The sequence below is a fragment of the Perca fluviatilis genome, chromosome 2 (genome assembly GCF_010015445.1).
Source record: "Perca fluviatilis chromosome 2, GENO_Pfluv_1.0, whole genome shotgun sequence".
Lineage (NCBI taxonomy): Eukaryota > Metazoa > Chordata > Actinopteri > Perciformes > Percidae > Perca > Perca fluviatilis.
Genome location: NC_053113.1, coordinates 14,406,059 through 14,433,012, shown reverse-complemented (window position 1 = coordinate 14,433,012; position 26,954 = coordinate 14,406,059). Strand labels below are relative to the sequence as shown.

The 26,954-nt window shown below is 40.4% G+C and overlaps 5 protein-coding genes and 1 pseudogene across 7 annotated transcripts in view; 5 read left to right on the top strand and 1 right to left on the bottom strand.

Annotated features, from left to right (window-relative positions):
• Positions 1-10,458, top strand: part of cldnj (claudin j) — a 75,707-nt gene extending 65,249 nt beyond the window's left edge. For both annotated transcript variants that reach the window (XM_039792380.1, XM_039792370.1), the window contains exon 2: positions 9,309-10,458. In XM_039792380.1, coding sequence (XP_039648314.1) covers positions 9,329-9,964 — 636 coding nt within the window. In that variant the 5' untranslated portion in view covers positions 9,309-9,328 and the 3' untranslated portion in view covers positions 9,965-10,458. The remainder of the gene's footprint in view (positions 1-9,308) is intronic.
• Positions 1,408-2,073, top strand: LOC120553661 (annotated as a pseudogene).
• On the top strand, positions 5,167-6,510 carry LOC120553674 (claudin-4-like). The gene has a single exon (XM_039792333.1). The coding sequence runs from the start codon at positions 5,620-5,622 to the stop codon at positions 6,283-6,285; it is 666 nt and encodes a 221-aa protein (XP_039648267.1). The 5' UTR covers positions 5,167-5,619; the 3' UTR covers positions 6,286-6,510.
• Positions 10,459-10,558: 100 nt separating the features above from the next.
• Positions 10,559-12,008, top strand: LOC120553667 (claudin-4-like). Its single transcript, XM_039792319.1, has one exon. It carries the CDS (start codon positions 11,038-11,040, stop codon positions 11,701-11,703), a length of 666 nt encoding a protein of 221 aa, XP_039648253.1. The 5' UTR covers positions 10,559-11,037; the 3' UTR covers positions 11,704-12,008.
• Positions 12,009-13,041: 1,033 nt separating this feature from the next.
• On the bottom strand, positions 13,042-16,663 carry sbds (SBDS ribosome maturation factor). Its single transcript, XM_039792295.1, has 5 exons — positions 16,428-16,663; positions 15,390-15,519; positions 15,109-15,309; positions 14,009-14,173; positions 13,042-13,822 (listed from the first exon to the last, which is right to left on the bottom strand). The coding sequence occupies exons 1-5, from the start codon at positions 16,553-16,555 to the stop codon at positions 13,697-13,699; spliced, it is 750 nt and encodes a 249-aa protein (XP_039648229.1). The 5' UTR covers positions 16,556-16,663; the 3' UTR covers positions 13,042-13,696.
• Positions 16,664-17,634: 971 nt separating this feature from the next.
• Positions 17,635-26,954, top strand: part of tyw1 (tRNA-yW synthesizing protein 1 homolog (S. cerevisiae)) — a 71,260-nt gene continuing 61,940 nt past the window's right edge. Inside the window, exons 1-7 of one of the 2 annotated variants that reach the window (XM_039784200.1) lie at positions 17,635-17,957; positions 18,262-18,389; positions 18,640-18,771; positions 19,217-19,318; positions 20,866-21,060; positions 22,955-23,251; positions 25,886-26,008. In XM_039784200.1, the coding sequence (XP_039640134.1) occupies positions 17,816-17,957; positions 18,262-18,389; positions 18,640-18,771; positions 19,217-19,318; positions 20,866-21,060; positions 22,955-23,251; positions 25,886-26,008 (1,119 nt within the window). In that variant the 5' untranslated portion in view covers positions 17,635-17,815. The remainder of the gene's footprint in view (positions 17,958-18,261; positions 18,390-18,639; positions 18,772-19,216; positions 19,319-20,865; positions 21,061-22,954; positions 23,252-25,885; positions 26,009-26,954) is intronic. The other variant, XM_039784191.1, reaches the window with a different exon arrangement.

Sequence of the window (26,954 nt, the reverse complement as noted above, 5' to 3'; positions counted from 1 at the left end):
CATCTTCTCGATTATGGCTGCAAATCCTAAAAGACTTGTGTTGTTTCAAAAAAGCAGTGACAGTATTTTGTCAGCTAATTTGGAAGATCTGTGTACATGTCATTGTGGGACATCTAGGAAATTACATCAATGCATTTCTATTATGTTCCGAAGACATCTCATTACAAGAATAATGTCAGCACAGCATCACAAGGTGTTTCACTGGTGTGATCACACCTTGTTGTGTTGCTATATTTGACCTGGTTTCACATTACTAAGTTGCCCTCTGGAATTAGAGAGAGAAACTAAATGAACCTGTTGTGCATTGATGATAAATGCCAAACTCACTTATGTCAGAGTGGAATGGAACAGCAGTGATTCAAAAATGGGTTTCAGTAAATGAATCACTGAAAGTTAAAAGGTATTTTTCTACTTTAATATATAAAATCAACCTTGTTGTTGGATATTATACCTGGTCATATTGTTTGATCTATAACACTTTATTTTAAGCTTTAAAAAAAAGTGTATGCTTATTAATGCTAATTAATAAAAGCACATACATTTACAAGAAAATTCAGACAATATCAATCAATCAAACTATTTATATAGCGCCTTTCGTGCAAAATTGCAATACAAGATGCTTAACAATAAAACGAAAATACAATACAATGACATGGTATTTTTAGGTTATAAAAAATCTAACTAAAACTAAAAGAATTCAAGTTGATTATAACATTCCGAATTAAATGAAGCTAAATTAAAATCAAAATCTCAAACACAACTGAATCCTTCACGTAAAGGTGTTTTCACATATGTCAATAGATACTATTACAGACCGTTTATGCTTATAGTCTAGTTTATAGTCACCAGCTTGCTTCTGTGGTCACAACAGTCAGCAGACAACAACAGCTATAATAATCTCAAAATGTTCAGAAAGTGAGCTGATTTCTTCAGCTGTACGCGTGTAGATACTGTACACTTTCTGTTTCTGTCACTGTTGTCCCCAATAATGAGGTGTTTCCTCTGAAACTACCGTATGTACAATGATTTATTTTAAATTAACCTCAAACGCTCATTAGTGTGCACACATAGATACATGTATGTTTGCCTTGACACTGTAGCGAATGGCGGGATGGATTCAATCTCCCTTTTTGCTGATTCTGTTAGCGATACTGCATGTGTTTCTTAAACTCTCCCTTTGTTCCGCATCCAAACTGCCAACATTTTCATACATCCCGTTCCTTGTGAAAACCCCAACCTTTATTGTGCCTACATACAAAGAATCCTGCATGGCTGGTATTCTTTGGCAGGACTTCCAGTGGCTTGGCTTTCACGCTGCCCATTCTTCATTTTTATTCTGCTTCAGATGAACATAAACACCTGATCAGCTCCTAATATTCTCTCAGAGACGCTCGGAGAGAGGAGACGATGGCTTCCAGGGGGATGCAGATGGCGGGATTCGCCATGGCCCTTTGGGCTGGATAGGGGTGATCATTGTCTGCTGTACACCCATGTGGCGGGTCACTGCCTTCATTGGCAACATAGTGACATCCCAGGTCATATGGGAGGGCATCTGGACGACCTGTGTGGCCGAAAGTACGGGCCAGATGCAGTGTGATGCGTACGATTCCATGCTGGCTCTGAGCACTGACCTGCGGGTGGCACAGGTTCTGGTGGTGGTTTCCATAGTCACAGGCATCGCAGGGATCCTCATTGCTTTCGCTGGTGGAAAGTGCACCAACTTAATTCCAGGAGAGCAAAGGCGAGGGTTTCAGTGGCAGCAGGTGTGTTCCTGATCATCAGTGGAATCCTCTGCTTTATCCCTGTTTCATGGACTGCCAGCTTGATCATAATGGACTTCTACAACCCTTTGCTAATGGACGCTCAGAAAAGAGAGCTTGGGGGCTCTCTTTACATCGGGTGGGTGGCCGGGGGACGGCTGGTCTTTGGAGGAGCGCTTCTGTGTGCCACCTGTCCCAGCAAAGAGGATGAGACCCCCCTCCCCCCCCCGTGAAGTTCCTCCTAAACAAACATGGAGGAAATAGCAGAGAGGATTCTGTAAGATGTTTTACACCAAGCAAGACGTACATTTGAGATTTCTAAAGTACGCACACAGACAACCCACAATGAAGGGAATATGCACTTAGTCCTCATAAGAGAATGACACGTTGGATGAATGAAGATGCTCTCTGTCGGAGAGTGCTTTGAATATTGATGTTACTCTTTGGAAATGAAGATTTACCATGTGGCAGTTTAAATGATAGAAAATCTGTGTTTTACATGTTTGGGAAAGTGTTTTGTTTCAGTTGAAAAGGATTTTTTGTAACTGCACTGTGCACCTTATTATACTTGTGATTATATTTGTTCACAATACATGACCTTCTGCTCTAAGTGTTGTTTCTCTCATGCTTCTTGTCATACATTTAAAAAATGCCGCCTGTGGTAATTTAAACCAAACACCGAGAGAACCTGTTTGTCAGGTACTCAGCAAAGATCACTAACCAGAAAACAAACATGGTGACTCAGGGACTTAAAAGCCTGTTTAGTAGAGGGGGAGTACTGTCTGACCCTAGTGTAGTTGAATGTGGCGTTCCACAAGGAAGCATCCTTGGGCCGTCCTTATATTAAACATACATTAATGATATGGCAGACTCCTGTTCATGTGAACTATTTTTGTACGCTGATGACTCTGCACTTTTAATGTCTCATAAACAACAATCTACACTAGAGAGTACTCTGAGCTCAGAGCTATCTTTTGTAAACAACTGGCTGATTGACAATATGCTGTCACTACATTTTGGTAAGACAGAGGCCATCTTGTTCGGTTCAAAATACAGATTGAACAGATGCTCGGAATTTAGGGTAATTTTGTACAATGTTGTGTTCAGTGCAAAAACGTCAGTAAAATACCTGGGGTGCATACTAGAAAACAACTTGGATGGCAGGAATATGGCCAATAAGGTTTTGAGTAAAGTCACGGGGCTCACAAAGTTTTTAGCCAGAAATTCGAAATTTTTAGAAAGGTCAACAATGATCATCTTAGCCAATGCCTTCATTTTAAATCACTATGAATTTGCATGTACCTCCTGGTTTGAAGGCCTAACAAACCGACTCAAAGGGAGGCTGCAAACAGCACAGAATAAATTAATAAGAGTAATTCTGAATTTGGGCCATAGGTCTCACATAGGTAGGTCACAATTTGTTGAGCTCAACTGGCTCCCTGTGGAGTCTCGTGTTACTATGTTAAGACTGACCATGATTCAGAAAATATTGTTTGGTAGTGTCCCAATTTTTTTGTCGTGTCTTATAACTAAGGTAAAGGACACTCACAATATTTATACTCGTGGCAGCATATCTGACCTGTGTCCTTATAGATTTAAGACAGTGTTAGGGAAAGGAACCTTTGCCTATATAGGGGCAGTTCAGTGGAACAAGTTAGATCGTCATATTAAAGTCATTTCCAGCCTGAACTCTTTTAAAAAGAGCATCAAGGTCTAGTTACTAGAGAGGATTGCGGAATAGATTAAAGGGCAAGTTACTATTTTTATTTATTTAAGAAAAATGTTTTTATGTTATGTCATTGAGTATCTTGTCTTGTCCTGATGTTGTGTGTTGAGGACCACAGTGGAAATAAGTCTGGGACTTTATTGTGTTTTTATCCTCGATTGTATTTGATGTCCTTTTATCATGTTTAAGGCATTCTTGTTACAATTAAATAAATCAAATCAAAGACCTGTTTTCAAAAGTTTCATCCATCAGAATCAAGGATTGCTGCATAAATAGGAGGTCAGGCTTTAAAAAAAAAAGTAATTAAAAGCAAATCTTTGGGTTTAAAAGGATTTGTAAAGATGTTGTTCACGTCGTTTGTTCACAAAACCCCCACCAACCCGACAGGAGTGTTGTTTTCTCATGTTATCAGGCTGCAGATCAGAAAGCAGGAGGGTCACATGTCTCAGGATGTGTCTGAAATGCCAACTTTTTCCACTAAGTACAGTAATTCTGCTCTCTCAGTAGGTTACTTTAACATTGTTCTCCACAGTGACTTTCTGTATTTTGAGCATAACTAGGCAATAAAGATAAATGGTGATGAAAATCAATAAGGTCTACACTGATTCTTCAAACCAGTAACTTCAAGGGAAGTGACATATCTTGCATGACAAGACCTCTCATGTGTTAATATTACATTGATATTTGCAGTAGTTTGGTTCAGTCTAGCTTGGATTTGAACAACCCACTGCTATTACATAAAACATACGATACAAAGATTAGACCCTAATAAGACATTTATAAGATTCATTATTCAAAAGAAAATTGAAACGTACAATACATGCACAAATTAAGCTTATAAAGCTGTTAGTAAAGGATGCTGTTCCTGTTGTCAGACGTTACTGTTCCTTTACCAACATTTTGACAAAATAACATAATTGAAAAAAAATCTAAAGCATAGTAAATCTAAAAGATCTGTGAAAAATAAATCCTGTGATAATACCCTTGCAAACAAAAAGAGAACACCAAACAAAAGTTGATTGGACGCTGTCTCTTCAAAAACACTGGATTCTAACCTTAAAAACACAACTATTTGTAAGTGATGTTTTGCAATGGCATGTTGTCATTTTTTTACTCTTCTTCAATTTACAAACATTGAATTTTGGGATACAATCTCTTCTAATAAAACCCAGATTCTTCACCTGAGTTTGTCGCTTCCAGTCATCAGCAATAAATGAGCTGATTCCTTGTCATGGTGTTGGTCTTTTGTGACATACTGTGACCTGGTGGCCATTTTCCTCCATGGCGAGAAAATCCCTACATTTATATCTAATGACATCAGAGACTGGAACAACTTCAGCTGTACAGGAAAACCATCTCTGCAGTTGCTGCTATCACATCTGATCAGTGAACACAGTTTGGTAACACTTTACTTGAAGGTATCTACATAAGAGGGACATGACGCTGTCATGACACATGAACCCTAACCTTTATGTTAGAGTTTATAGTCACCACCTTGCTTCTGTGGTCACAACAGTCATCAGACAACAACAGCTATAATAATCTCAAAATGTCCAGACAGTGAGCTGATTTCTTCAGCTGTACGCGTGTAGATACTGTACACTTTCTGTTTCTTTCACTGTTGTCCCCAATAATGAGGTGTTTCCTCTGAAACTACCGTATGTACAATGATTTATTTTAAATTAACCTCAAACGCTCATTAGTGTGCACACATAGATACATGTATGTACATATAAAGACAAATCATTGTTTGCCTTGACACTGTATGGCGGGATGGATTCAATCTCCCTTTTTGCTGATTCTGTTACCGATACTGTATGTGCTGTTTCTTAAACTCTCCCTTTGTTCCACATCCAAACTGCCAACATTTTGAAGTTGGTGCATACATCTCTTTCCTTTTTGAGAACAGAAAAAAAAACTTTTGTAACATGATCCTCTTCTCCGTCCAGAAGAATAAGTGAAACCCTAACCTTTATTGTGCCTACATACAAAGAATCGTACATGGCTGGTAGTCTTTGGCGGGGCTTCCAGTGGCTTGGCTTTCATGCTGCCCATTCTTATTCTGCTTGAGATGAACATAACCACCTGATCAGCTCCTAATATTCTCTCGGAGACGCTCGGAGAGAGGAGACGATGGCTTCCAGGGGGATGCAGATGGCGGGATTCGCCATGGCCCTTTTGGGCTTGACAGGGGTGCTCGTTTCCTGTTTCACACACATGTGGCGGGTCACTGCCTTCATTGGCAGCAACATAGTGACAGCCCAGGTCACATGGGAGGGTATCTGGATGACCTGTGTGGTCGAAAGTACGGGCCAGATGCAGTGTGATGATTACGATTCCATGCTGGATCTGAGCGCTGACGTGCGGGCGGCACAGGCTCTGATGGTGGTTTCCATAGTCACAGGCAGTGCAGGGATTCTCATCGCTCTTGCTGGTGGAAAGTGCACCAACTTTATTCCAGGGGAGAGAGCAAAGGCGAGGGTTTCAGTGGCAGCAGGTGTGTTCCTGATCATCAGTGGAATCCTCTGCTTTATCCCTGTTTCATGGACTGCCAGCATGATCATAATGGACTTCTACAACCCTTTGCTAATGGACGCTCAGAAAAGAGAGCTCGGGGCCTCTCTTTACATCGGGTGGGTGGCCGGGGGACTGCTGGTCTTTGGAGGAGCGCTTCTGTGTTCCACCTGTCCAAGCGAAGAGGATGAGACCCCCCCCGTGAAGTTCCTCCTAAACAAACATGGAAGAAATAGCAGAGAGGACTCGGTCCGATCTTTTACACCAAGCAAGACGTACATTTGAGAATTCTAAAGGACGCACACAGACAACCCACAATGAAGGGAATATGCACTTAGTCCTCATAAGAGAATCACACGTTGGATGAATGAAGATGCTCTCTGTCAGAGATTGCTTTGAATAATTATGTTACTCTTTGGAAATGAAAACTTACAATGTGGCAGTTTAAATGATAGAAACGCTTTGTTTTACATGTTTGGGAAAGTGTTTGATTTCGGTTGAAAAATAATTCTTGTAACTGCGCTGTGTGCACCTTATTATATCATATATTATATACTTGTGATTCTATTGGTTTACAATAAATGACCTTCTGCTCTAAGTGTTGTTTCTCTCATGCTTCTTGTCATATACATTTAAAAAATGTCAGAGTTTCTATCGATTTCAGAATACTTTTGCTGGATTATAAATCACTAAAGGGTTTAGGGCCAAAATACATTTCTGATCTGTTATTCCACTATGAACCACCCAGACCTCTCAGGTCGTCTGGGACAGGACTGCTTGCTGTCCCCAGAGTCAGAACTAAACAGGGGGAAGCAGCGTTCAGTTTTTATGCTCCACATATCTGGAACTAACTCCCAGAAAACTGCAGGTCTGCCGCAACTCTGTTCTTTTAAATCAAGGCTGAAGACCTTTCTTTTTGATGTTGCCTTTCTTTAAGTAATTGTTAATTTATTATACTGCACTGTAAATTGTATTCTCATATTTTATGTTTTTAATCGTTTAATCGTTTTCAACTGCTCTTTAATGTTTCATGCAAAGCACTTTTAATTACCCTGTTGCTGAAATGTGCTATACAAAATAAAGCTGCCTTGCCTTGCCTGTGGAAATTTAAACCAAACACCGAGAGAACCTGTTTGTCAGGTACTCAGCAAAGATCACTAACCAGAAAACAAACATGGGGACTCAGGGACTGTTTAGTAGAGCAAGACCTGCTTTCAAAAGTTTCATCCATCAGAATCAAGGATTGCTGCATAAATAGGAGGTCAGGCTTAAAAAAAAAGTAATTAAAAGCAAATCTTTGGGTTTAAAAGGATTTGTAAAGATGTTTTTTGTTGTTCACGTTGTTCGTTCACAAAACCCCCACCAACCTGACAGGAGTGTTGTTTTCTCATGTTATCAGGCTGCAGATCAGAAAGCAGGAGGGTCACATGTCTCAGGATGTGTCTGAAATGCCAACTTTTTCCACTAAGTACAGTAATTCTGCTCTCTCAGTAGGTTACTTTAACATTGTTCTCCACAGTGACTTTCTGTATTTTGAGCATAACTAGGCAATAAAGATAAATGGTGATGAAAATCAATAAGGTCTACACTGATTCTTCAAACCAGTAACTTCAAGGGAAGTGACATATCTTGCATGACAAGACCTCTCATGTGTTAATATTACATTGATATTTGCAGTAGTTTGGTTCAGTCTAGCTTGGATTTGGAGGTCAGACATTAATCCCAGCCATTATGGTGTTGGTGAAATACCTTACATGTACTTTTCCCCACTTGAACAACCCACTGCTATTACATAAAACATATGATACAAAGATTAGACCCTAATAACACATTTATAAGATTCATTATTCAAAAGAAAATTAAAACGTACAATACATGCACAAATTAAGCTTATAAAGCTGTTAGTAAAGGATGCTGTTCCTGATGTCAGACGTTACTGTTCCTTTACAACATTTTGACAAAATAATAATAATTTTGAAATCTAAAGAATAGTAAATCTAAAAGATCTGTGAAAAATAAATCCTGTGATAATACCCTTGCAAATGAAAAGAGAACACCAAACAAACGTTGATTGGAAGCTGTCTCTTCAAAAACACTGGATTTTAACCTTAAAAACACAACTATTTGTAAGTGATGGTGTAAAGATGAATCTAAACTTTAAAAGGCATATTGTCATTTTTTACTCTTCTTCAATTTACAAACATTGAATGTTGGGATACAGCTTTACAGATATACAGATTCTTCACCTGAGTTTGTCGCTTCCAGTCATCAGCAATAAATGAGCTGATTCCTTGTCATGGTGTTGGTCTTTTGTGACATACTGCGACCTGGTGGCCATTTTCCTCCATGGCGAGAAAATCCCTACATTTATATCTAATGACATCAGAGACTGGAACAACTTGAGCTGTACAGGAAAACCATCTCTGCGGTTGCTGCTATCACATCTGATCAGTGAACACAGTTTGTCTGCACAATGACACTTTTAATCCTGTGTCCTATCTGTCTGTATCTTTTTTTTAATATCTTTTATTTCTTTAGTTTACATAATTCCTTGTTAGGTCGAAATGAAAAGTCATACATGAAAATTGTGTTGACCTGAAACAGAAGAACACATTTCAATTGTATGTCAGTGACAATACTTTGATACTGCCATCTTAACTGATCCCTTAAAGGACCAATCCGGTGCAAAATGAACCTAGTAACCTAATAACACATGTGTACTGAGTTCACTGTTCTCTGGAATTTCTTTTCATGCTAATCGAATGTGACCAGTTTTATCGCAAACCGCTAATTACCTTATAACGCCAGTCGAACGACAAATGCCATGCAGCACGCTGTTCGTCGTTCAACTGATCGTGACTGTTTTCCCAAGATGGCGCCCGTCTGTATGCCGAACGGTCCTGTCTTTATAATCTATCTTTTAATAAACTGTCTGTACACTTACAAAGTTCTCAATGCTTCGGTTTACATGTAGGGACCCTCATTATGCTACCGTAGAAGTTTGGTGCTATTTTGAGCCTTGTTAGTGGTATAGAAATAGTGATTTCTTTTTACTTTATCTGTGCCCCAACGACTAGCGTTATAAGCTAATTAGCGGTTTGCGATAAAACTGGTCACATTCGATTAGCATGAAAACATATCCCAGAGAACGGTGAACTCTGTGCACGTGTTATTAACCCCTAGGTTCATTTTGCGCCAGATTTGTCCTTTAATTCCACCAGCAACATGTCAGGATGTAATAAAAGAGATATAATGTGTCTGTTCTGAATAAAATCCTAAATGTTTTTGTTCCTGTCTGTGTTTCCCAGGGTGTGAGAGAGTCTGTCCCATGGCTGTGCAGGAGCTGGGCATCAGCCTGTCCATGATAGGCGTCGCCGGGACCATCCTGATCTGCGCTCTGCCCATGTGGAAGGTGACGGCCTTCATCGGCACCCACCTGGTGGTCATGCAGGTGTTCTGGGAAGGTCTTTGGATGACCTGTGTCAGTGAGTACACAGGTCAGCTGCAGTGTAAGCTCTACGACGCCCTGCTGGATCTGTCGCCAGACCTCCAGGCGGCCCGCGGCCTCATCTGCATCAGCCTGGTGCTGGGATGTTTGGGATTCCTCATCTTCCTCCTGGGAGCCCGCTGCACCAACTGCCTGAGCCACCCGAGGATCAAAGCTCGGGTGGTGGTGAGCTCAGGGGCCATTTTCTGCCTGGCAGCGCTCACCACCATCGTTGCCGTTTCCTGGACGGCCAACTCCATCATCAACGACTTCCACAACCCACGCGTCCCTGAGGTGCTGAAGAGGGAGCTCGGAGCAGCCATATATATCGGCTTTGTGACATCTGGGCTGCTGTTCTGTGGGGGAGCCATTCTGTGCACAAGCTGCCCACCGCGGAGGGCCAGGTTCCCTTCCAGTGGGTACACACTGGCCAGGACACCCACACACAGCAGCTATGCCATCAAGAACTATGTGTGAAGTGAGGGCTGAACAGGCCGATGGATATAGACCATAGATATGAAAAAACATAGCATGTTTAAATATGTGAACATGATGTAATTTGACACTAGATTTGCCCATTATCCATACAGTTTTTTTTAATAGAATGATGTCCACAGTGATGTCCATACCAACCATTTGCCAATCTTTGTGGTTGTCATTAAACATGCGGTTGAATTATTAGATCTCCCTATAGGAGGGTAATATATTTCACTGTATGCCTGGTACAGCTATAATTATCTGACATCTTTTGAAATAGCTGTAATCTGTCAAAATGAACCACAATATGGATTTCCCTGGTCTTATGAACAATGACTGTTGCCAATTCATTTCACAAAGAAAGTCAGAGAATTGAATTGTACCCATGTAGCTTAATGTGCGTGCATTTTTAATCAGTAGGAAAATGACATTAATCCTGTTTAAGTCACCATTTTTAGTGAAAACATAAACAGAGAGCATGTGCCATGTTTAAAGCTTGTGTGCTTGTGATTCATTCGTTCATTCATTCATTCGTAGTGCATCTTAGAATTCAAAATAAACACCTTAGAGTAAACATGTGCCAGTTAAATCTGAATTCTGCAGTGAGAACAGTATGACATTGGAACTAGGCTCGATTAGGAGCTCCACTGCTACTGTGAGAATAACAGAGATTCCCATTATCAGTAAGAACTTGTGCCCTTTAAACCAAATTCTCTCTCAGAAACATGACACAGAGGCTGAGAAATCTGACCACAGTGGAAGCTTTGTCTTCCCTCTCTGCAGAAAATGGAAGAAAGGGATTGTTTTGAAACCATGGAAGAAGAAAACAGAGGGATTTCCCCCCTCCACCCAGCTGCAGCCAGGCCATGCCTTCTTTTCCTGAACACTAGAGAAACCGGTTTCCTCTATCTGAACAGACATGCAAAACACACAGACGCACACACCTACACGGAAGGTCTCTTCCTCACACATGCACACACTCGTCTAAAAAAAACAACACACCCCGCTGCCAGCTGTTTCTAGTTAGGCAGTTGGGGCAAGCAGTGAAGAGGAGGAGCAGGCAGGCCAGAGTCATGGAGCGGCAGCTGGAGCTCGCTGCCCTCGGTCTGGCTCTCACAGGGTGGCTTTGTGCCATTCTGACACGCTGCCTGGCCCTGTGGAAGGTGAGCGGCACCCTGGACAACACCACGGCTACTCTGCCTGCCTACTGGGATGGGGTGTGGCTGGAATGGGATCACTGGGATTTGGCCCACGATGGCAGCTTGCACTGCTCCTTCTACCAGTCTCTCATGTCTCTCTCTGGAAGCTTTCGGACGTGGAGAGCCCTCATCATGGCTGCCATCGGAGCCGGGGCTTTTGCTACGGTGATAGGAGCAGTGGGGGCGGTGTGGTTCCCTACGCGTGGCCAGGTCAAAGTGTTTTCTGGTACTCTCTTTGTTTTGTCTGGGATCCTGCTGTTGATTCCCACAGCCTGGACGTGCCATCACACCAGTCAGCCACTGGAGGGTGCTGTGCTGCTGAGAAGAGACTGGGGACCAGCGCTGTACCTGGGATGGATCTCCTTTGTTTTGATGGTGGCTGGAGGGGTGTTTCTCACCACCAGATGCCCCACTAGTGAAAGGCAGCCACCTGAAGAGAGCACCAACCCGAATCTTGAGGAGGCTACTCACCCACTGAGCCAAATCAACAGGACTACGTTCACACACAGCCAGTATGGACGCAGATCAGAGCCTATCTGAGGGGACTGTGAAGTAACATTTAAAGTGTGAATGAGTAGAATTCTGATGCACGGACTTAACTAAGCATTAACGTAAGCGATGTGTCATGCCACTAGTGTTATTGGTAGGGATGTTGATGGTAGGACTTTCAATTTGCGTCTTGTTTTGCATTTGTGTTTCTTCCATTTCCACTTAACCTAACACACTGTATAGCATTGTTTTACATTCACTCCTCATTTCCCGCCTCCAATATCACTGTAAAATTACACTTGTGTTCGCTTTACTTGATGCAATTACTGATACTAAACTGACATCAAGACACTACAGCCCTCTGATACTCCTAATTCATTGTAATACCTTAAATGTGAATTAATATTGGTCTTAAAACTAAATACTTTTTTCTACAGATACATTGCCCTACATTAGAGTAAGGCAATTTAAGATTTGTTGTTGACAGTGGTAACAATGTTTACAACCGAGATGAATTCTGTGGAACAGGACACAAAACTCACAACATAAATATCACGTAGTTCACGAGAGTCATTTGACCTAAGTCGTGCATTAGAGTGGTTTAATTCATTTTGCTACGGAGCACTTGAGGAGGGAATAAGCTGAACAGTTACTGTGAAACATACTGTAGCCATCGGTTTTTGAGTATTTTTCTCTCTTTTTTAAAGAGGTGGATGGATGGATGATGGAAAAGAAGCAGGCAATGTCTTTTGAGTAGGTTGCTACATTTACAAACTATTCACAGCAGGGTGTAAAAGTATGGACTTTTCAGACTTCTATTTGCAGATCTACATCCATTTTAAGTCGGCACATCATGGGACATCAGTATGTTATATTTTTCAAAATGAAAAACAGTGAAAGAGCGTGCACTTTCACTTTATCCTGTCCAGTTTTACAGTGGAAGAAAAAACTTGACAGGATAACATCAATTTTCCACATTGCACTCTCTTTTTTTGCATAAATTACACACAATTTGGGTTTCCTTTTAACTCAGAGAAGCTACATTTTCTGATTCTAAACTCTAAATTCCTGTTAAAATGTGGGAAAAAGTTGTCAAATTCCTCATCGATTTCTTTTAGTCATTTGATTGTGACTGTATTTCTGCAGTCATATGCTCCTGAAGCTTGTTTTATATCTTTCTAATTACAATTTTGCAAGTAAAACCCCTTTAAAATCATAGCTTACTGTGTTACAACAAAACAATGTAAAACTCTTGAGGTGCATTCTGCATTTAATTTGTTAAAAAAAAAAAAAAGATTCCTTTTAAAGCACTATTTACAAACACTGTATTGTAGCATTTTCTGAACACAGAATATAAATTCTGGTACAATATTCAAGATAATATCTATATACTTGTGCTAGGCAACACTTTTTAATAAGAGGTACAACAGATAGTCGTGCTATAAATGTCACTGGTTTGGATGTTATGCTTTTCTGTCCTTAAAGCTGCAACAAATTTGGCATTCTGCAAAACTGATTTGTTTTCAAATGAACTGTATATTAGGAAGATCACTGTGTATACATAAAAAAAGAAAATATTTCGTTACATATTTATTTGCTGCAGAGCAAGCTCATTCATTATGACAAAATATAAGTTATTGAGTTAAAGTAATTATCCATAAAACTGGGATATTGAGCAGGACTCTACATGGCACGCAGAGTCTGATGGAAGGCAGAAACCTTCTGTTAGTGATACAGAGGTACTGAATTCAAACACTGAATAAATATGTGAACACAGGCCAGACCTGTTTACTGACCTGCAAGTTTGCTCAAACACATTTCCAAAATACATTCCAACCAGCAGGCAAATCTGGCAAAACTTTTTCGTCAGTTAAACAAATCCTGTTAACATAGGAGAGATTCAGAAACAGGAATGGTAGAAATTAGCACGGATCTCCTCAAAAAAAAAAAATAGACTCTTTAATCTTTTTAATGAGTTTGCACTTTGTGGGCCGCGGTGACGCGTTAGTGTGGATAAGGCGCAGAGTCCGGACTGGTTGGGTTACTAGAATTTCTCATCTCCCTCCTCCACATCCTTCAGACTGAGAACCTCCAGAGTACCTCGGCCTTTAGTCTCACAGCGGATCAGCTCGTCGATCTCCCTGAAGCAGCCGGGATCCACCAGGCACACCTGAGGATGAGGAGCACGAAGGAGGCACAGGCGAGAAATAAAAGGCATCAGTTAAAACAGACAGAATGGACATTTTATAAAAAACAGAACACAGAGAAAGAAAAAGTGTGCGCCATCAGCACACTTTGATTTAAAAATCAAACAACAACCACAAAAACACCTTTAAAATCTTTATTTTTTTCTCACCATTTCCAGCTCCTCGTCAAAGTCTTCACTCTCCACAACCTGCAGGAGAGTCTTCAGCTTCTCCTTCAGCCTCTTGGCCTCCTTGGCTGGCAGCACCAAGCGCAGCCTCATGTGGGCTCTCTGGATCTCCATGGACTCCTTCAGCTGCCGGATCACTTCCAGAGCCTGGGAACGGGACAGAGGAGTTTGTCAAAGGTCGCACAAAAAAAGTTCATCATCCCACAGACTGTTACAGCTTCATTTCTCCTGCATACAGGATGTAAAGATGGCTGCTTCGCCTTTGCCAAGACCTGACCACATCAACAATAATAATCTCCAGAGTGTTAAATGCATCGCTGCCAACTGTAATTGCAACAGCATGTTCATTTCAGTGTGGTGCTAGATGAAAAGAAAACAACAGGATGACACTATGGCTAATTAGACACCAATGATGTGGGTGAGAGTCCAGGATTGGCAAGTTTCTTTATTTCACTGGCGTTTTTCACCTGAACTTGTCGGCGGCGGCTTGTATGATGGCAGATGTCAAACAGGAAGATCATATTTAGTTGTCCTTGTGAATGCCTTGTTGTTGTCTATTCGACAGGTATTCTGTCACATTTAATTAATTACAAGTCATCATATTTGGGAAAAAATGTGGAGTTTATAAAGGAGATATACCGTTATAGCAAATACCTTTAATGCTGCCTATCTAGAAAAATCACACTACAGAAAAGATAGCCTACATCTCGTTGTATTTATGGACACTGGGTCCAGGGAATAGCTGTCTGTGTGGATTAATTCTTTCAGTGGCTCCAACAGATTGAAAATGTATTTGTGGTGGTCGAAGCAGTGATTAGCCAACTTCCAGATTGGGAAGTCATTTTTTTCAGTCTACACAATTACCCATAAATGCACCATTTCAGAAGACATTTCAAGCAGTCTGAAAATGTAAGTACATTACCACACATTTTGGAAAGGACTACATAATACATATAGTAATAGATAAGAAATTCTAAAATATTTTTTTTCTGGGACGGCAGCTCAAATACGTTTCACATGTGGGAAGCTTTGTGTTGTCTACAGTCATGACAAAGCAAACAAAGCGATATGCGTCTCCTCACCTGCTGTTTAGTGCTCTTGTTGGCCTTTACAGAGTAGTGGATGTCCTTCATCGCCTGCTCAATGAGATTGACTGTATACGGCCTCTTGGTCTCAGGGTTGACACACTTCTCTGCCACAATAGTCGCTATGTCCCTGAACATTGTCTCCAGCTGAGAATGCCTTTCCTTGTCTGACACTTGGAGCTCTCCTTTGGCCAGGATCTGTCAGAGAGAAAGGAAAGGTGAATGCTGCACAGACTTTTAACGATTGAGATACAGTGAGAATAAGAAGAGGCGTTTACCTGTTTACAGATTTCTGTCAGATCATCTGTCCCAAAACATTTGGTCAAGTCATCCTTCTTAGCCACCTGACCTTTGGACACATTAACGAAGACCGAGCTTGTCTGCAAAACCTCATCCAGGTCTTTCTCTCTGGAAGAAAACACATTGTTTTGACATTTAGAAATGGATAACGGGGGCATTAAATTGACCTGTATTAATAAGCAAAACAGCAAATGTCTTTTGACTTTAAGAGATAATAATAATTTATAAATATAAACTTTATTTATATAGCTTATTTCATACAGAGAGTGACGCTCAGGGTGCTTTACAACAAAGTGAGAAACAACAAAACAAACAAAAACATGCAAAATAAAACAAGTGCAGACACTTGTGTGATATAGTCAAGCCATGAAATGAGCAACAAACAACAGAGGCAGCAAATAATATCAAGAACAGGTAAGAACAATAGACTGTGTGAAAGATAAAAATAAGACAGAGGAAAGCATAGGAACAATAAAACATGTAAACTATGATAACAAAACGAACGAAGAGTGACAATTTAGTTAAAAGCCTTGCTGAATGAATACGTTTTCAGTTGTTTTAAAATGTTCACGCAGCTTGCATCTCTTGGGTAGGGAGTTCCAAAGTTTTGGTGCATAGATAAAAAGGCTGAGCTGTGATCGTCTGCATTGCAGCAGAAGATCTAAGAGGCCGTGAAGAATAAAACAACAGCAAAGACTTAGTTATGTAGATTGGTCCCAAACCATTAAGAGCCTTATAAACAAGTAAGAGTAACTTTACAATCAATGAAAGACACTGGGAGCCAGTGCAGCAGGTTAGCTAAACTGGCGGTTAACTGCTGGCTTTTAACTGGGGAAATATGCTCTTTTTATTTCTTGTTTTCTCTCTTTCTTGTTGTCTGGCAGCAGAGTTACGGCTTAGCTAACTGTCATTGTAGTTTTGCCAATATACAAGATATTTTGGTAACTAGCTAGTTAGCTAGCTAGCTAGTCAAATAATTTAAACATTGTGGGTGTTGACATTTAAACGTTACTCACGCTCCTGCTCTCCAGTTCATAACTTTATTCTTGTAGCAGGCGATTTCAAATCGCTTCCCTCCTTTCTTCATCCTTACCACCGCCACATTTGTCAGCCGTATTTGATTCGTTGGCGTAAATATAGACATATTTATGTTTAATAAGACAGAGTGCTGTGTCCCGAAGCTGCTGTTAACAAGAATATGCTGTCAGATTACTGCGTAGTAGTAGATGCGCTCCGAGTGCGTTTCCAAGGAGTGTCCGCTGTAAAACATCGACTTCAAACAACCGTTCCGGTCCCGTTTTTTCCCCAGTCGATTGCAATATTTTTGTCATTTATGATAATTTGAAAGTAAATTAATATATCAGGGGTGTTTTTTTTATATATATAAAAAACAATTTTTATTACTATTTTATACTAATGTTTAAAACTTTTTCTAAATAAAAAGATAAATAACGAAAAAATAAAATATATAAAAATATAAAAAAATATATAACGACATATTGAAATAATATACGTACACGTGTTTTACTGAAAGATTTAGTACACTATTCTGTCCACTTGGTATGTGAGATGAGAGCATGTATAATCATGACTATGCAGTTCAGTTCATTTGTTATAAAAGTTTTACTTAGTTTTAAACGGAAGTATTATAATCTTAGTGTCTGACTTGATAATAACTGAATGCAGTTCCGGTATTGTGATCACAAGAGGGCAGTATATATACGAGTATGTTGTATCAATTTATATCTATGATTGACAGCAACATGTACATTATAGTATTAAAATGAGTAGTAATATGGCTATGACTTCTAAACAACAATCAGTGTTGATATTTGTATTATCTGCACTGGTGAATTTGGAGTCAAAGTCTCTACTTGTGGGCTAACCACGAGAGAAAAGTTAACACAGTCATGTATGTTTGTTTCTGATCGCTTTAGTTTGGTCACTGTATTATGAAAGTATTCACTGGAAGTGGATGTCATCACGTTTGCTTTGACCTTGACGCTACTTATCTCCGTTACTACGGGCAGTCAATATTCACAATTCTAAATACATATCAATGTACTCTTTCAAAACAACATCTTCTAAATAGACAGGATAACGTAAAGGCATGCAGACCGTTCTCTTAATACATCCGTGCTGCAGACACATAGAAGTACTTCCGGTGAAGAAATTCAAAATAAAACTAAAAAGTTAGGCAGAGAAGAGTAAATACCATAGGTAAATGTGACGCACTGTGACTACGGGAACTGGTACAGTGGTAGAAGAAACAAGTTCTAGCCATAGACAGTATATATGGTTCTAGCCCGTGTTTGGCACGTGATTTGCGACGAGGGATCGATAGTTCTGCTTTGTATTTCGGTGGACTAGAGCGTCAACAATACAAAGAACTACACTTCCCAGCATGCTCATGAGCCAAAAATATGGTTGCACACAACATCAGCTGCAGAGGACTGTGTATTTTAATACTCCACTTGCAAAGATGCTGAGTTTCTTCGTGATTATTGTTCTTTGCATAAGCCGTGTGTCTACTTTTGATACTAAAGGTGAGTTTATTTAAAATTTTAATTGAACAGGAAACTAACTTAGCGTTATGTATTAGCTATTGTTAGTAACATTGCTAGCTAGCATACACTGCTAGCCATCCCCCTTTTATGTGCTGCAGGTGACCTAAGGCTTCAGGCTTGGTTGGATTTAATCCCGTTGTTTTGCCGCCTGTTGGATTAGCAACCGTTGCTGCGTAGCATTTGTGTACGTTACGCGGTGAAGTTAGCTAACGTTACTTTAACTAGCTTTATTATTCATATCACGTTTCGGAAAACTCAACTTGAATTTTGTTTCTCCCTCCAGTCTCACAGAATGCCCGCAGTCCCAGTGAGAGCTATCTCATTTCTATATGGCAAAACAGACTGTACTTGTATTCAGCTGCTGCACTAGTCTTTGGCATCTGGTTCTCACTGAAGTTGGTACTGAGAAAGGTGAGTTGTCACTTGTTGCGTATATCTCACATTTTCTTATGTATGGTCATAGACTTATTTTTTTTTTTTTCTGTTTTTCAAAGTGCAGATTTGTGTAAAACTGTTTTGTCAGTGGCTGCTGGTATCAGTGGAAGTGTTTAGGCACTGCTTATATTACTCTGTCCTTACATAAAAACTAATCTCCACATGCAAAGACCACCAGTCATTTGTTTTGTCTTTGCATTTAATGTCTTCCTCTGTATGGTTTTAGAAAAGCTTCTCCAAAGACGTCGGCCCGTGGGTCTACAAAGCTGTGAAGAGCAATGACAGCCCTGACAGAGACACCTCGGTTCATGTGTCCGGAGTTAAAATCTTCTACGGTTCACAAACTGGAACTGCAAAGGTACAGATACTGTTTACTGAAAACTACTAACTGGCTAAAGCTAACATATAGACAAGAAGATGCTATAATATGATGACACAGATCAGCGTCCATGCTATATTACCCCACTACTAATGTCTTGTAAATGGGAGCAGACAAAATATTTGAAAACAAAAGGTAGTAACACAGCACATGCAACAACGGCGCTAAATGCGTCCTCCAAACTGACCGCATAGTTTAGTCTCTGATTCAGTGCCAACAAAATCTGAACATGATACGTTTCACAAACTAGGATTTAATTCAGGGATGTAGAGGTTAACCATGTGCAAACCTGCATACCATTATTTTACACAATGCCAGGCATGATGGATTAGTTCGATGCTAGGCAGACCAGCAGCTCACACATAATAAATGTGACATTCCAAGATGTCTGATAAGCATCAACTGAGACTCTTCATTTATTCAGGGTTTTGCAGAAGAGCTGTCAGAGGAGGTGAAGACTTTGGGTATACCAGCAGAGGTGATCGACATCAAAGACTACGATCCAGACGATCAACTTGCTGATGAGGTAAGCCAGGTCCAGAGAGAAGATGCTTTTTCCTTGTTTAGCGAAAGGACCGAAAGCTGCAGTATGTAGCTTTGCCAGACCTTCCTCCACAGCACTGGGGAGGAGGGTCTTGCTCTGGTTTGTTGGCATTTCTTTAAACCAATCACAATCATCATGGGCGGCGCTAAGCACCGGGCAGAGCCACAGTGCCTCTGCAAAATAGCCTCGGGAAGGAACTTGTTTTGGTGGAACATGTGTACGTTCAAAGGTTCAGACAGATAGTCTAGCTAGCTGTCTGGATTTACCCTGCAGAGATCTGAGGAGCAGTTAACCATAGTCCTCAGAAATCCACCAGAGTTTATGCCAACACAAAGAAAGCGGAAGGTAACGGACATCCGGCCGAGAACAGTGACATCCGGCGGAATTTCTGGCGACACTGGAGCAATCCCGAAAGTGGAACGTTTTGGATATACTGTAGACTATATGGAACTCAACTGGTCAATTTAAGAGATTGTGTCTTTGAACAAGAACCTAAACCACTGCCAATTTTAGAGCTCCACCATAACCCTTTCATTTTGACATTGTATAATTTAAGTGACTAATTGATGCCTCAATTAATTGTTGCAGTATGCTTGATGTACTATGGTGTTAATTAAATCTCTAAAAATGTAAGACCCAGCAATGTGTACTTACTTAAAGGCAAGGCTTTATTAGACTGGAATAAATTAAAGTAAACTTAAATAAATCATTATTGTTTTTCTTTTTCATTGAAAGCTTAACAACAACCAGTACAGTAGTCCTCAAGTTCTGTAATTCTCATGCTCAGCCCTTAATTTTTTATTTGATTCTTTACACTGTTGCCACAGAGGACAAATGTGTTAAACTAATTTTGTTCAGCTGACGAAAGATGGCTGTTTTTTAATCAGTGTTTTGTGGACTTAGGCACTGTTTAGTGCATTGATAGATGAAGAGAGATTGGTAGGCTGGTACACAGCAGGAGAGAAAAATACAGTAGCTATACATTCACTAGGAAAGTGATACAGTTTTCAGTGATGGGATATCTCTACAGGATAAATGACCGCAGACACCAGTCGCTCCCCAGATGCAGCTGATTTGTTTAACAGTTAAGACTCTGTTAGACATGAGGCGAGAGACTCACTCCTGAAGTTTTCTGTTTATTTACACAAGGACACTATGTACTTTAAATTAGACTTTAGACTAGATAGATTTTTTTGCTGTCCTCCACATGAAACTTTAGTCTTCTAGTCTTGACGAAGACTAAAATGTGAATATTGACACAAGTTGTCTTCCATGGAGCAACTTGTTCATGGTGCCCGAGTGCTTTGCAAGATTTTTTTTGTCTCTTCGTTCTGCTCCGTAGTGGTCAGAAAGGAATTATTACATAATTTTGTTCCTCCTATCCAAAATAACTGGTTTTTGATATTGTTGTTCTAAGTATCCACGGAAATATCTTAGACCCAGAAACCTACATTCACAAATGTTTATTGAAATGCTCTTACTTCATAGTTTCACTGTCTGTGTCTGCTGCTGTGTTTGCCTACATTCAGTGCACCAACAAGTCAGTCTGCGTATTTCTTGTGGCCACCTACACTGACGGACAGCCCACAGAGAACGCTGAGTGGTTCTGCAAGTGGTTGGAGGAGGCATCCACTGATTTCAGATACGGAAAGACTTACCTCAAAGGCCTCAGATATGCTGTGTTTGGTCTCGGCAACTCTGTCTATGTTGGCCACTATAATACGGTAAGAAATGCTTTCCATATTCATTTTTTTCCGACTAATGGGCTTTACAATCAGTTATTCAAAGAATATCCAAAGCTACAAGGTTGACAGCTGTAGCTCAGTAGTGATAGGGCAGGGTACCGAATTCAATACTTTTTAGGCACCGACCAAATTGCCTCTAAAGTATCGAAAATTGCCTCCTCATTCAATATCCAATTCCGATACCTAAGGGGTAAATCTCATCAGTCTTAGTGAGCCAATAAGAATGCAGCATGCTTCTACTAAGATCTAATAATGTTTGTGATTGGCTGTGCAACGTTATACGTTACAGAGGCAGGCAGGAAAAACTCACTTTGTAGGAGCTGAAAAATAAATAAGATTTGTGCCATAATGTGTAATATTGCAATTACTTTTTTTTTTTTATAAAATTGGCATCGAAAAAAGTGTTGTTTAGGATCTTGTGTCGAAGTCATGGTATTGGTATACAGTGCCTTGCGAAAGTATTCGGCCCCCTTGAACGTTTCGACCTTTTGCCACATTTCAGGCCTCAAACATAAAGATATAAAACTGTAATTTTTTGTGAAGAATCAACAACAAGTGGGACACAATCATGAAGTGGAACGAAATTCATTGGCTATTTCAAACTTTTTTAACAAATAAAAAACTGAAAAAGTGGGGAAAAATTAATTCAGCCCCTTTACTTTCAGTGCAGCAAACTCTCTCCAGAAGTTCAGTGAGGATCTCTGAATGATCCAATGTTGACCTAAATGACTAATGATGATAAATAGAATCCAGCTGTGTGTAATCAAGTCTCCCGTATATAAATGCATCTGTTCTGTGATAGTCTCAGAGGTCCGTGTAAAGCGCAGAGAGCATCATGAAGAACAAGGAACACACCAGGCAGGTCCGAGATACTGTTGTGGAGAAGTTTAAAGCCGGATTTGGATACAAAAAGATTTCCCAAGTTTTAAACATCCCAAGGAGCACTGTGCAAGCGATAATATTGAAATGGAAGGAGTGTCAGACCACTGCAAATCTACGAAGACCCGGCCATCCCTCTAAACTTTCAGCTCATACAAGGAGAAGACTGATCAGAGATGCAGCCAAGAGGCCCATGATCACTCTGGATGAACTGCAGAGATCTACAGCTGAGGTGGGAGACTCTGTCCATAGGACAACAATCAGTTGTATACTGCACAAATCTGGCCTTTATGGAAGAGTGGCAAGAAGAAAGCCATTTCTTAAAGATATCCATAAAAAGTGTCGTTTAAAGTTTGCCAAAAGCCACATGGGAGACACACCAAACATGTGGAAGAAGGTGCTGTGGTCAGATGAAACCAAAATCGAACTTTTTGGCAACAATGCAAAACGTTATGTTTGGCGTAAAAGCAACACAGCTGTTTTGCAAGGAGGAATGGGCAAAAATGTCAGTCTCTCGATGTGCAAAACTGATAGAGACATACCCCAAGCGACTTACAGCTGTAATCGCAGCAAAAGGTGGCGCTACAAAGTATTAACTGAAGGGGGCTGAATAATTTTGCACGCCCAATATTTCAGTTTTTTATTTGTTTAAAAGGTTGAAATATCAAAGAAATTTCGTTCCACTTCATGATTGTGTCCCACTTGTTGTTGATTCTTCACAAAAAATTACAGTTTTATATCTTTATGTTTGAGGCCTGAAATGTGGCAAAAGGTCGAAAAGTTCAAGGGGGCCGAATACTTTCGCAAGGCACTGTAGGTACCAGTATTGAATATTTTTTAACGATACCAAGCCCTAAGTGGAAAGTATATTCCAGGTCCAAACTTGACTTTACATGCCGCTCACTAGGTCATCTTGGTCAGCATTCAGTGACTATTACTAAAGCCAGACTTTATTTGTTTGAACCTCATTTAACACCTCTTTTTGCCTCACCAGGTGGGTAAAAACGTGGACAAGTGGCTTTGGATGCTGAGTGGCATGCGAATCATGACCAGGGGAGAGGGTGACTGTAATGTGGTGAAGAGCCGTAATGGCAGCATTCAGGCAGACTTCGTGGCCTGGAAGGTCAGGTTCCTGAAGCGCCTACTGGCCCTAGCCAAGGGTGAGAAGAAGAGCTGCAGCGGGAACTGTAAGACTGGAGGCTCCTGTAAGAACAAGAGGAAAGACGGCCAGGAGAAGGGGGAGGAGGAGGAGGAGGAGGAGAAGGCAGCTCTGCAGAATAACAGCTCGGAGGTAATGGCAAAAAAAAGTTTATTTTACTTTTCCGTTTTTAATGCCACACTGTGAACATTCTAACACCTGCGTCAGTAACCAAGTGGTTAAAAATATTTAGTTTATTTTTTGCCTTTCTTGGCAAGGGTTTTTCTTGCTAAAGTGTCCTTGAGCAAAAATCTGAATGCTGCCCTTGGATCAGTGTTCTGGCCCATAATGATGATGATTTTTTTCATAATGTGGTACTATTGATCGCACATCACACTTCCTATCTCAGTTGATGAATTAGACATTGGTGTTCTAGTTAAACTAGGCGTAAACACAGCTTTTTTGACACAGTGTTCTGATTAACTTGACGAGGACACAATGATTTAAAGATCAAAATTACAAACTTGTAAAACTGTTACATCACAGGTCTGATAAAACATATATTAGTGAGATGTTTTGTCAATAACTGGCCCACGAGCGAGAGACATGATGACATGTTTGGCTTGCTCTCACACTGGCAGGTTGTTGTTTGTTGTGTTCTGTTTCCATGTAGTTTCCTCTAGTCTGCTGTTTGTATACATCAGGTGGACGAAGACTGAGGATGTCTGTGAGTTGTCTCTGTCCATTTTATTGTTGGACAAATAACCTAGTCTAAAATGCTCTCCTGGCTTCTTCCTGAGGTTTTAATAATTTACAAAATGATAGTAAGATAGTGTATACTTTTCAATAAAAAGTGCCTGAGAACACAGCTTGTATTACCGGAAGAACTGGATGTGCGTGATTCAGTGTGAGTAGCTTCTCTGTAGCGGTAAAACACAAAACGAAAGCACACAACCATGTTAAAGGATGTGATACAACAGACGGTTGCAACCTTACTTCTGGCAGGTGCACTGTTAGACAGACTCCATCTTGTCCCCCTTTGACCCAGAACACAACTAAGAAAGTTAAGACAATAGGTGAAAATAAGAAGAACAGCGGTTGAGACAGTGAGTAGCTGGTTTGTAGTCAGGAAAATGTTTTGTGGCTTATGAGTCGTTCAATTTTACAAGTGCACTAGATATGAAAGCACCTATTATCACAGGAGGCTGAAGTGGCCAGGCTGAGCTAACGGCCTCATGTTGCACTCCTGCAATGTGATGAAAATGTGATCAGGACTCAGGAAGACAGGTGCTACGCTCAGTTAACCAGGTCCTTATTTCGTAGTCTGATGTTGTGCATTTCCAAGGGAAAGTATTGTGGTATAAATATTCTGCACACTAAATGAGTCATCGCTGTCAATGTTGACCATCATGTCAAAATATGTATATATTTTCACAACAATCCCTTATTTAAGACAGCTCCTCCTGTCCGCATGTCGAAGTATCCTTGCTCCTGTGAGTGAGTGGATGGGTGAATGAGAGGCAACAACTGTAAAGCCTTGGATAAAAGTGCTGTATAAATGCAGTCCATTTACAAACACAGACAGATATATACACGCACACAGCACACACACACACGCCCGCACACACACACACACACACACACACACACACACACACACACACACACACACACACACACACACACACACACACACACACACACACACACACACACACACACACACAGACAGCTTTTAATATGCATCGTACATAGATGACCAGTTGTCATGGTAGCAAGCACCTCAGAGCCAACTCTAGCTGAGACCTCTTCCCCTCTGTCTGCACCACTGATTGCACTCAACGGAGGTGGCATTCAACCGGAACCGGAGTAGTAGTAGAAGTAGCTGAGAACTGTGGCGAGGGGACCATCATCATGATTTATCCACCCACTGTACCGCTCATGCATTTTATTCTGCCGCTGCACATGTGGGCAGAAGCTTTGACCCTGGGCACACACTGTGATAAATCTTCCGTAAGCGTGCATACGGTCCTCTTTATTCAGGCACCCCAAGAGGAGATAACGACATACAATAACTGTGTTCCATATGGGCTCCCTCGCTTAATCATGGATACTTTTTTAATTGGTTATAGGTTGAAACATATGTGAGTCTCTCTATGTTGGAGTGACGTACGGTTTGGACTCGACCATCTGTCTCCCCATGTCTTTGTTTTTGTTTAACCCTCATCCTACTTACTGAGGTACCCCCAGACCTTGGACTTTTTTGTCGTATCTCACAGGTGCATTATCACATTTTTATGACTTTGTCAATCATTGTTTTCTGTTTAAATAAGTGCTTTTGAAAAATGTATTGGGAAGCACTCAATTCAGCCTCTGCTGTTTTAATAGATAAAATAGAACAGAGGGATACAACGTTTGCCATGGGTCCTGATTTCAAGAATCGCACACTATCAGGATGGTTGAGGCACTCTGTCTGTCATTTTGAAGGAGACATACACAGTTTTTCTCATGTGCTGTCTATTTTCATTTTACACAATATGCAAATTACCATTAAATTAAGTTTTGTAAAATAATGAACTTTTTTTTTCCAGATGAAATGAATTACATAACTGATAATGTTTTGCTATGATGGTTGTTTCTTAGAGTAGTTTTTTTTATTGTGGTCCCCATGGACCCGATTCCGTAGTGCTTGCATGTTAAATATTTTGGTAGTAAGGATGAGGGTTAGAAACTGTCTTTTACTAACCATATTTTGGGCTTTCTGGTCTCTCTTCCTTCCTGTTTCAGGAGGATCTTATAGAGTCCAGCAGCGATGAGGAGGACTCTGGCCTGCAAGATGAGAAAAACTCTGGTTCAGTGGTTGACATGGAGGATCTGGGCAAGATCATGAACAGTGCCAAGAAAGCAAAGGTCAGACTTTGTCCACCACCACACTGACACCACTTTTAGTAACATTTGAGTTTATTAGCATTCATGTCCACCACCACACTGACACCACTTTTAGTTGAGTTTATTAGCATTATGCATGCTCACGGTTAACAGCTGAACAGAAGCGGAATTTACATCCATAGAAACAGAAATATATCTATATATGATTGTACATCATAAAACTACACATTTAATCTATATGCACACTAGTGCTGGGCTATATGGAGAAAATCAGATATCACAACATGTTTTACCAAATACCTCGATATCGATACCGCAACGATATTGTAGTGTGGATTATTGGTGCTTTCACAAAATACCTTCACACTTAGATTTTAGATAAATAATCATCAGTAATGTGGATATAATGACTTAGTGGGTAAAGGCAAATAATAGAACAGTCACAACAGTCTGGTAAGTTCAGAAAAGGACCTCACTTATGTCATATCACGATATTACGATATCCAAAATCTAAGACCATATCTAGTGTCATATCACGATATCGATATAATACCGATATATTGCCCAGCCCCAATGCACACATACATTTATACTCATACACATTTACAAATGCAAACCATACACTTAGATACAACCATGCATACATTAAGAAAGCCATAAAACAAACCGAACAATCCCCAAAGACTTAATCTATCCATCTTTTATGTATATGCTTCTTTTTCATTACGCTACATATGTCTACAGCTGTTACTCTACAGCAGCGATCCACAACTGGCGGTCCGTGTTTAATTGCAAATGAGGCATACAGGTTTAGCATTACTAAAAGTCGGCAAGACAAATGCGTATCGGTCCATTCTTTATTAAAGCTGCGGTTTTCCACGTCAACCTTTCGCTTCAGGCACTTTGAGAGTGACATTTTTACCTGACAACAGGCCTTTCTTCCTGCGAGTGTTTTCCACCAATCAGA